The following is an 11,214-nucleotide window of genomic DNA, read 5'->3' on the forward strand; positions in this document are numbered from 1 at the left end:
AAAAACAACATATTTTTGTTACTAAAGTTGTGTATTTAATCAACCAAAGATTAAGATCGCCATCTGCTGGAAATATATGGTGATATCCTTTAAGGTGAGATGTGATATAATAATATAACACTACATAAATAGATCTAAGCCTCAGTTAAGACACCTCTAATCTCTGCTCATATTACATGAATGAGCAAAAATCTAGCCCCTAGTTTATCTACTACAATTCAAGATATTTGAGTGATGTGTAACTTTCTGTCTGCAAAAGTTGATGCATCTGATACTACTACTTGTACTTGTACAAAAATACATTTTAGATCAGTTCATGAATCAACACATTTAATCCTTGTTGGGTTTTTTTGTTTTGTTTTTTTAAATAAATCCATACCATGTGCAAATTGTTTGTCATTATTCTATAACTGTGCAGGATACTCTGAGAGTGCATGTTTGAAATATTGCTGGTAGGTTAGGTACATTTTAGTCATTCCATCCCTCTTCTCTTCACTCTCTACGGTCTACATATGCTGTTACTTGTTGTAAGAGGTGAAAAACAGCTGTTTGTAATCAAGCCAATTCTGCATTGATGCTGCACATTTGGGTTATAATAATATAATAAACGGTCCTATAAATGTTTGTGTGTGTCACTCAGAGATCAGAGGTCACTCTGGGATTTCTATTGGTTATGTTATACCAACCTTATTCTTTTACTCTTTATTAACAACCCAACTTATTTTAAAAACCCTTTCCTCATTGCAGCAAGATGAACTGATTTGTGAAGAACACAGAGTGTGTTATAATAAGAAAATGAGTCTAAGCCTAAAAAGAGGCATAGAAAGGAGACATGACATCCTGCTCAAATACCTCTGTAGTGTTAGAAATTGAATTAATTTCACTCACTGATGTTAGATTTGAATAAGTGCAGCCGTTTATTTTCAGTTAGGTATAATGGCAATATAAAGTCATGTCATGATGCATTGTAATGTGTGCCTTCCATCAAAGCTCTAAGAACAATTCACTGCTCAATAAATCCCTGAAAAAGAGAATAGCCCAGATGAATAAGCATCTGCCAAACATAATAATAATAATAATAATAATAATAATAATAATAATAATAATAATAATAATAATAATGCATTTAATTTGTAATGCACTCTTCATTTGCAGTGAATCTTAAAGTGCTACAACGTTTAGAACATATTACATGAAGAAAATCACAGTTATTCCAGTCTATGTCTATTCATCTCCTTCTCTTTTAACTTTGACTTTTTCCATTTTCTCCTCATTGACAGTATATGAAAGTATCTTGGTATAATGGCATACCTATTTGCTAGACAGATGAGCAGATGTTTTTGTCTCGGTGGCAGTCACAGCTGACCTTCATGTCACGTCATCATTTCCAGCACGCAACTCACGCGAGACTGAGCTTCAGGAAGTTCCACGTCAGTGCACTGTTCACCGAAATCGCAACATTTGGACCCCGATTACCGCTGCTTACACCACAGTTATCTGATCTTATTGCGACAACACGGTGATAAAACATGGTAAGAAACATTCTATATAGTTCCGAGTACATTTTGATTCCGAACATGTCCGCTGAATCTCCTAATTTATGTTATAAAGCGCAGTGGATGTCTCAAATAATGCTCTCTTGTAAATAGCTTAGCGGCTAACTAGCTTGAGTTAGCATTAGATCTCGTAGCTAACGGAAATTAACATTTCTAACCTTGGTTGTTCGCAAGATTTATGTTGTCGAATGAATTATTATAGTATATATAAGTTATGGATTACTGAAACCATATTTCTCACTCAATGTCACCATGAAAATGATTACTTTGGCAAGACGAACAGACCTAACGTTTCTGCCAACGTTACAGAGGTTTTTAGCACATAATTAACGTTGAATTAAAGCCACTCACTGAAAGTTTAAACAGCGTAAGATATGACATTGATATCCTCCATTTTTTCAGCCTCTGAGGCTGGACATTAAGCGGAGGCTGACAGCCAGGTCTGACCGAGTGAAGAGTGTGGACCTTCATCCCACTGAACCATGGATGCTGGCCAGCCTGTACAACGGCAGTGTCTGTGTGTGGAACCACGAAACACAGGTATGATCACTGATCACTGGGTATAATTCACCTGCTATGTTGAATTATACAGTAACGTTACTGTGCAAAAAGTTTTAGGCACTAAAAGTTAAGTTTGGATGCTTTCAAAAGTAATGCTATGAATAGTTTTTATTTGTCAATTAACCTTATTCAAAGTGCAGTAAAGAAAAGAAACCTAAATCAAATCAATATTTGGTGCCTTTAAAACAGCACCAGCTCTCTTAGGTACACTTGCACACATTTTTCAAGGTACTTGGCAGGTCGGTTGTTCCAAGCATCTTGGATACTTTGCCACAGTTCTTCTGTGGATTTAGACGTCTCAGTTGCTTCCGTCTCTTCATATAATCCTAGATAGACTTGATGATGTTGAGATCAGGGCTTTGTCGGAGCCATATAATTTGTTGCAGGACTCCTTGTTCTTCTTGTCAATGAAGATAGCTCTTTATGACTCTGGCTGTATGTTTGGGCTTGTTGTCATGCTGCACAATAAATTTGGGACCGATCAGATGCCTCCCTGATGATATTGCGTTATGGATAAGAAGCTCAACATATAAAGTGCCTAAAACTTTTACACAGCACTGTACATATTTGAATGTGTCAGTTTAAATGTATAAAAGAAAAACCAACACACTGAAGCAGTGATGATGCGGAAAATAGATCAACTTTAACCTGGCCAATAATGTTCTTTTTTCCAGACCCTGGTTAAGACCTTTGAGGTGTGTGACCTCCCTGTCAGAGCCTCTAAATTTGTGGCCAGGAAGAACTGGGTCATCACAGGAGCGGTGAGTAACATCTATCTGTTTGTGTTGATCAGGACTCTTAGAGTAGTCACTTATAATACCAGCAGTCTCAAAACTGGAAACAAAATGAGAATGTAAACTCAAAGTAGTTTTATTTAGTGTAGTTTTACTATTATTTGGCCATGTGCAGTAAAATATTAAGCAGTGGTCACACTGTTTGCTTTTAGGCTTTACAAGCATTGAAGGATTTGTCCTGCTACATATTTTTCTTCATATGTTGGACTCAAATAACTGATACCAGCTGCATATTTTATAATGTTTTTGAATTTTTCTCTTTATTTACTTATTCTTCTTAAAGATTAGGCTGTAAATTGTACACATATTTGAACATTTCTTTTCTCCCTCTGCACAGGATGACATGCAGATCCGTGTTTTCAACTACAACACCTTGGAGCGGGTCCACATGTTTGAGGCCCACTCCGACTACATCCGCTGCATCGCTGTTCACCCAACCCAGCCCTACATCCTCACCAGCAGCGGTATGCTAGTAAAGCCTTGAAGTCATGATTGGTTGGACACTAGGCTCCTGATTCACTGATCACTAAACACTCAAATGTGTCTATACACCAGTGTCCTCAAAAGGAACATTTATTACTGTATGCACACATGCATGAATGTGTTTCTGTGTCTGTGCAGATGACATGTTGATCAAGCTATGGGACTGGGATAAGAAGTGGTCGTGCAGTCAGGTGTTTGAGGGTCACACTCACTATGTCATGCAGATTGTCATCAACCCCAAGGACAATAATCAGTTTGCCAGTGCCTCCCTGGACAGGACGATCAAGGTGGGAACTTCTTCCTGTTGCTGCTGTCACTTCTATTGCTGCTAATTTTACCAGACGCTCAGTTTCTGTACTTCAGCTTCGTCGAAATAGATAGGTTAAGCTCATTCATTCCTTACACATTTATAACGAAATAATGTCTTTGTGTTGTTTCAGGTTTGGCAGCTCGGCTCTTCGTCTCCCAATTTCACTTTGGAGGGTCACGAGAAAGGAGTCAATTGTATCGACTACTACAGTGGAGGAGACAAGCCCTACCTTATATCAGGGGCTGATGACCGTCAGGTCAAGATCTGGGACTACCAGGTTAGAGACCTTACTGTTGCATTTCTGAAAGTCTGTGTGTTCTTTTCATTCACATCCCCTACAGGGAGATCAGGGTCAGTCACAGAGCACTGACCGTGGAAATAATAGGCCCTTAAGCAGGGCACAGACTTCACTTCCAGCTGAAGGATGGTCTAGTATCTATCTATCCCTCCCTCTTTCCCCAACATTTTGACTTCAGTTCCCTGAAAAAATCAGATATTCTGCTAATTACTCAGAGATAATTGAGTCAAATAAAGTGAGTCAAATTTTATATGGCTCTGAAGAAGAACCATATAAAAATCCATGTTGTAGAATTTTGTTACACTATGTTTAGATGAAAAGCCAAAGATTATGGATGTTTGTTCCTCATTGTTCTGCGCTTCTTCTCTGTGTTCATCCTTTAGCAAACATTCATATGTTCACATAATTAAACTGCTCCAACTCTGTTCCTCTTTGCACTGCAGAACAAGACCTGTGTTCAGACTCTGGAGGGCCACGCCCAGAACGTCTCCTGTGTCAGCTTCCACCCAGAGCTGCCAATCATTATCACTGGATCAGAGGATGGTGAGCAAGAATATCACTTGTCCTTTCCTCCCCAAATAATAAAAAAAAAAACATTCCCACACTAGATCTCTCATATAGCCTCACTAAACTTTGCTTTGTGTAACAATACTTTTTCCCTCTGTAGGTACGGTGCGTATTTGGCACTCTAGCACTTACCGCCTGGAAAGCACACTGAACTATGGCATGGAGCGAGTGTGGTGTGTGTGTGGCCTCAGGGGCTCCAACAATGTAGCGCTGGGCTACGATGAAGGCAGCATCATTATCAAAGTGAGTAAAGGCAGAATAATTCTCATCAGATTTGATTATAAGAAAAGTGTCATGTCAAGACTAAAGTGATTTTATAAAAACTTTGCAGGTGACATGAAAAAAAAGTAATTTAGCATTTAATCTACAAAAGGTATAAAGATGACAAATATAAAACATGGCATGACAAATCAGGCACTACGATCTCTTGTCATTCTCTCCCTCACCTCTCCTTCCTGCTTCTCTCTGCTCTTTAGGTGGGTCGTGAGGAACCTGCCATGTCTATGGACACCAATGGGAAAATCATTTGGGCCAAACACAGCGAAATACAGCAGGCCAACTTGAAGGCAATGGGTGACGCCGAGATCAAGGACGGAGAGAGGCTCCCACTGGCTGTAAAAGACATGGGCAGCTGTGAGATTTACCCCCAAACCATCCAGCATAACCCGAACGGAAGGTCCGCATACACTCACCCCACATGTTTGACTCATTACCACACTGCCATTTTCCATTAGAGGAGCTCTGTCTCATTTATGTGTGTTTGTGCTCACTAGGTTTGTTGTGGTGTGCGGAGATGGAGAGTATATCATCTACACTGCGATGGCTCTGAGGAACAAGAGCTTTGGCTCAGCGCAGGAGTTTGTTTGGGCACACGACTCGTCTGAGTAAGTATTCAGTTTGAAGAGAGGTTTAGTTTAGTTATAGTTCACAAAATCTGTTCTGTGTTGAGCAACGTTCAATTATAATTCTTACAGTGCCATGAGATTGACTAAAATGTTTCTTTTTCTATAAATTTGTGAAACCACTCTGTATTTACCTCCTACTAATTGAATAACTGCTACACTTTCTTGTTTATAACAGATATGCCATCAGAGAAAGCAACAGTATCGTCAAAATCTTCAAGAATTTCAAAGAAAAGAAATCTTTTAAGCCTGACTTTGGAGCTGAAGGTAATAAGAACATTGCTTTATAGCAGACTTCTGGTTTTGGAAGTTGCTCTCACTGTCTTCCTCACTGGACGTGTTCCCATTGTTCTCTGCAGGGATCAATGGAGGTTTCTTGCTCGGGGTGAGGTCAGTGAATGGCTTGGCATTTTATGACTGGGAGAACACAGAACTGATCCGCCGCATTGAGATCCAGCCAAAACATGTAAGATTGACTTACTTTTCATATTTAGGTCTTCCATTCCACACATTTTGAAATTTGTGTGTCTGGTTAGTTAATCTTGCCAGGTGTTGTTTTGCTACTGTAACATAGTCACTCACTTTTCTGTCTGATCCTCACCTTCACCTCTACCCCCAGATCTTCTGGTCAGACTCTGGTGAGCTGGTCTGCATCGCTACAGAGGAGTCCTTCTTCATTCTGCGTTACATGGCAGAAAAAGTAGCTGCCTCCCAAGAGAACAATGAAGGAGTGACAGAGGATGGTATTGAGGATGCATTCGAGGTGGGTGTCTGGCTATGGATGTATACACGTCCCTTACTGTCAGTGTATTTAATACAGTAGTCATACAATCATGAAAATACTCTTCAAGTTAGGTCTCCAAATTCTGACACTCATCATAGCACAACATAAGTCTAACATAGTGCTATAAACCAATACTTCAAATAGATACTTTACTGTTGATTTAATCTCTATTCAGGTCCAGGGAGAGATCCAGGAAATCGTGAAAACTGGACTCTGGGTCGGAGACTGTTTCATCTACACCAGCTCTGTCAACAGACTCAACTACTATGTAGGAGGAGAGATTGTCACTATTGCTCACCTGGACAGGTAAGAATACAGAGTTTTGGCTTGAATTTAAAGGAGACTTAGTTGTTCAGGTAAATTGTAATCTCTTACCCACTTAAGTTTGCTCATTGCATATATCTAGAGAACTTGTAAACTTTATTATTGTAAGAAAAATATATTTAACTGTTGACAGTTGCATACAAAGTTTAAAAAAAACAGCAGCTAAGTTTTGAAAGTGCATTTGATTGCTGTGAAGGATGCTGCATCTTTATGATTTACTGCTGTCTCTCCGTGCAGAACAATGTACCTGCTGGGTTACATACCCAAAGATGACCGTCTGTACCTGGGAGACAAGGAGCTCAACATTGTCAGCTACTCCCTGCTGGTCTCCGTCTTGGAGTACCAGACTGCCGTAATGAGGAGGGACTTCGGAATGGCCGACAAGGTGCTTCCCACAATTCCTAAAGAGCAGCGGACCAGGGTGGCCCATTTCCTGGAGAAACAGGTCAGGAAATAGCACTTAATGGATTGTTTCAAATTTAAGAGGCATATTTTCAGTGACCGAGGAGATGTAAATACATACAGTATTTTGTTAAGATATTCACAGAGTTAAAAAAGCCAAAAGGAATACACACTTTGTGCTCATATCATGTTTTGTTTCCTTGCCTCCTCAGGGTTTCAAGCAGCAGGCGTTGGCTGTGTCCACAGACCCTGAACACAGGTTTGAGCTGGCGTTGCAGCTGGGAGAGCTGAAGATCGCCTACCAGCTGGCTGTGGAGGCAGAGGTAAGATCTTGCTTATGTTCTCAACTCCTTCATTTCCCTTTTTTGCACTGTAGTTCTCATTTTTCACACTAGAAATGAACACAAGCACCTTTTTCTCAAAATAATTAATCCATTGCTGTCTTTCTCACCCTTGCAGTCGGAGCAGAAGTGGAAGCAGTTAGCAGAGCTAGCTATCAGTAAGTGCCAATTTGGCTTGGCCCAGGAGTGCCTGCACCACGCGCAGGATTACGGTGGCCTGCTCCTCCTCGCCACAGCCTCTGGCAATGCCACTATGGTTGGCAAGCTGGCTGAGGGGGCAGAGAGGGATGGAAAGAACAATGTGGCCTTCATGACCTACTTCCTGCAGGGAAAGTAAGTACCAGATGTATGAGACTGAAAAGTGGTGACATTGGTGTGTAAATTGAATATGTGGTTGCCAGTGTAACTGTTCTCCGTATTGTCTTTTTTCCACAGACTGGATCAGTGTTTGGAGCTGCTGATCAGAACTAACAGACTACCTGAAGCTGCTTTCCTGGCTCGCACCTACCTGCCCAGCCAGGTGTCCCGTGTGGTCAAACTGTGGAGGGAAAACCTGGCCAAAGTCAACCAGAAGGTCAGTTCTGCTGTTGGGGTTGTTTTTAACTATAGAAACAACATTGCTACAGGAAAGAATTTGACCTTAGTATGAATTCTAGTTTTTGGCCACTTTTGGAAAAACAATCAATGTATGTAGTTATAGATACTATTTAGATTCATAAGATCAGAATTTTACCCCAACTCAAATGGTTTGGACAGAAAGTTCATCAATTGTAGATTTTGCCTTTTTTAAAAAGAGAATAAAAATCTCTCATCTGAAGATTTCTTTTGTTGGAGTGTGGACGTCTGAGTGTTGTTCTTGAACATGACCTATTTTCATTGTAGGCGGCTGAGTCCTTAGCAGACCCTACAGAGTATGAGAATCTGTTCCCCGGGCTGAAGGAAGCCTTTGCAGCTGAGTATTTCCTCAGAGAGACCTGCTTGGGCAACACCAGGCCTGCCAAAGATTATCCTCTCGTCACGGTGAGTTGCAGTTGCAGTGAGATGTTTGAAATAGACAAATAGGACAGTTCTGTTGTTTCTAGAGAATAATTTTACACTTTAACCAATGATTACTTTTTTTAATAGTAAAATACTGGAAGGCCATCCTAAAATAACAATATTTCTGTCTTCTCTCCTGTATTTTAACAAACTCAAACTTTTTTTTTTCAGCTCAATGAAGACAGGAATATTCTTGAGGAGGCTCAGGGATACGAGCCCAAAGAAACTTTCCTTCCTCTTGTCACCAAGGTTTGTCTACAGTATCCAACATTTTCTGTTGACATCTAACAGTTGTACACACATAATTGATTACATATCATTTACAGTCATGCCATAATTTGTTTAAGAATAGAGAAAAGGAGTCGATAAAAGCTAAATGAACTAATTCTCATTTGCATTCAAATATTCATTATCTGGCTGATTTCTGTTCGGCAGACACAGGATAGTGAGGAGTCCACCTCAGTGGCAGCAGCTCCTGAACCTGCACCTGCAGCTTTTGTGCCTTCACAGCCTGAACCTGCAGCTCCTACTTCACAGGAGGAAGAGGAGGAGGAGGTAGAGGAAGAGGAGGAAACACAGTCAGAAAAAGATAAGGTGAGACTTGTCTTCCTCATGTTTTTATTGTTTTGATTATAGTTTTTTATTTCTCAACACAAAACATAATATATGATGAGATTCTTACTGATCATAACACACATTGGGCTCTGTTTCTCAATCAGAATGAATTAACAATTAATCAAATATTATTCATTTAAATTGTTTAATGACCTAAAGGAGGTTTTCTCAATTGGAGGTTTCGCTCCAATATTTAATACAATACAAATACAAGTGGTTCACATAAAATAACATTTAAAAAATATGATTTAAAAATATATTATAGATTGAGACATAGAATAGTAATTCTACTTGTAAAGAATAAGTGTGCTCACTCCTTTGTGTGTCTCCGTGTGTGTAGTGTTTGGACGAGCTGGAAGTGGACCTGGACAACATGGAGCTGGATGACATCGACACCACAGACGTTAACCTGGATGATGACTTTCTAGATGATTGAGACTTTCTACCACTCTGATCCCCAGCACTCGTCAGAGCTTATTTAAAAACAGAAAGAGAGACCAAACACCCCTTGCCCACCTTTTTTTTTTTTTGTATTTGTACGTAAAAATATTATATTGTCATGTCCGCCTACTGCAGTGGCAGGATTTGAGTAGATGATGATGATGATGATGATTATATCAGTAATGTTTTATTCTCAGAAGAAAAGACATGTCATGTCTATTTCAGACTCTCCATTTTGTACACCATTTATTGATCGTTTGACAGCCTTTCACTAACTGCATTGAGCATTATGTTATATTTCCTGTTTGCTTTGTGTTGTCTGTACTGGCAAATCAAAATTCATTCAGTCCAATAAATTGCGGTTGCTGTATATATTCAAATTTGACTTAAGCATATTCCTTACTAATGATTAAACCAAGTTTTACAGTCGGATCCAGAATCTTTATAATAGCACTTTAGGGCAGAACATGATGAAATATAAATATTGTAGGAGTATAAAAAAAACTGCATAAAACAGCATAAAAAAACAAGATTATAAGTTTTGTAGTTGGCAGAAAAAGCATAACCAGATCAAATGTACTTTGATCATCCCAAGAGTACAATCAAGCAACCAAAATGATCATTTAGCAAGTCATTATTACTTCAATGAACCATTATGCCTGCACAGAGCCCGAAGGATATTAAAAGACAATATTCAGCCCAGCTACAGCCTGTTCACTCTGCTGCCGTCTGGAAAGAGATACAGAAGTATCTGCCGTCACACCACCAGACTACAGAGCAGCTTCTTTCCTCAGGCTGTGACACTCCTCAATTCATCCTCTGCACTCTAATATTAAAAAAGTTTTATTTTTATGACTTATTATATATTAATCCATTTATATAATTTATGTTTTTGTGAGGAGCGTAAAGGGACTACAAACTACATTTCGTTATATGCAACCTTGTGTTGTTAAATGGTAATAAGTGAATCTTGAATTATCTGTCTATTGTTGGAGCAAAGGAGAAGCTGCTAACAGGTCTTTATCACTGCAGACATGTTGACTTATAGCAGGGAAACAGGTATAATTAATGACAGTAATAGTGGCTCAATTGCATATAAGTGTGCCTGTTATTAATGTCATTAGTTACACCTGTTTGACAAGTCATCATCTTCTAGAGGATATGATGATTTGGCCCGTTGTACTTGTGATCAGGCCAACTTCTTTGTGATTCAAATTAAACACTATAAGGAAACTTAATGATTTCAGACCACAAAGAACCCCGAAGGTTAGCAGTACTACATTTGTGTGTGAAAACAAATCCATTCCCAGAGGATAAAATCCAATATAAAGATGTTATATTCTGCTACTGGCTGTGGTTTTAACACATACAGGTAATACCTATTTTACAAATAACAGGTGTAACTAATAAGGTACTGCAGTAGATCCAGTGTCATGGCTCTGATATTGTGCATGCTGGCTCCCTGACAGAATTAATTAGTTATTATGTAATTGTTGTTCAAATATCAAAAATAAGCTGCAAAATGTGAGTGATATAGTAACTCATAAATTATCTGCTGTTGTTTGCTGATGGGAAAACAGTCTTGATGACAAAAGTGGTTAAAAATACTTCAGGGAATTAAGACGGCTGCTCAAGTTGAAGTTAGGTGGAACTGTGGTTCATCAGAAATACTAATATACTAATAAAAATGGTTAAGGTGTACTTTATCCACCCCCAAGCAGGTGCAAAATAAACAGAGAAGAGTGAGGAAGATGAAATCAATTAAACACTGTCTGTATACACACACACAGCCCTGAGG

General features: G+C 39.2%; 1 protein-coding gene across 1 annotated transcript; it reads left to right on the top strand.

Annotated features, from left to right (window-relative positions):
* Positions 1–1,403: 1,403 nt before the first annotated feature.
* Positions 1,404–9,796, top strand: copb2 (COPI coat complex subunit beta 2). Its single transcript, XM_042428608.1, has 22 exons — positions 1,404–1,532; positions 1,959–2,096; positions 2,792–2,878; positions 3,249–3,375; positions 3,533–3,681; positions 3,835–3,981; positions 4,446–4,545; positions 4,670–4,812; positions 5,046–5,245; positions 5,343–5,453; positions 5,650–5,738; positions 5,831–5,937; positions 6,091–6,234; positions 6,431–6,561; positions 6,817–7,024; positions 7,194–7,304; positions 7,441–7,655; positions 7,758–7,896; positions 8,205–8,342; positions 8,532–8,609; positions 8,796–8,954; positions 9,316–9,796. Exons 1-22 carry the CDS (start codon positions 1,530–1,532, stop codon positions 9,409–9,411), a joined length of 2,820 nt encoding a protein of 939 aa, XP_042284542.1. The 5' UTR covers positions 1,404–1,529; the 3' UTR covers positions 9,412–9,796.
* Positions 9,797–11,214: the final 1,418 nt, after the last annotated feature.

Source organism: Thunnus maccoyii, chromosome 12 (assembly GCF_910596095.1).
Source record: "Thunnus maccoyii chromosome 12, fThuMac1.1, whole genome shotgun sequence".
NCBI classification, from domain to species: Eukaryota; Metazoa; Chordata; class Actinopteri; order Scombriformes; family Scombridae; genus Thunnus; species Thunnus maccoyii.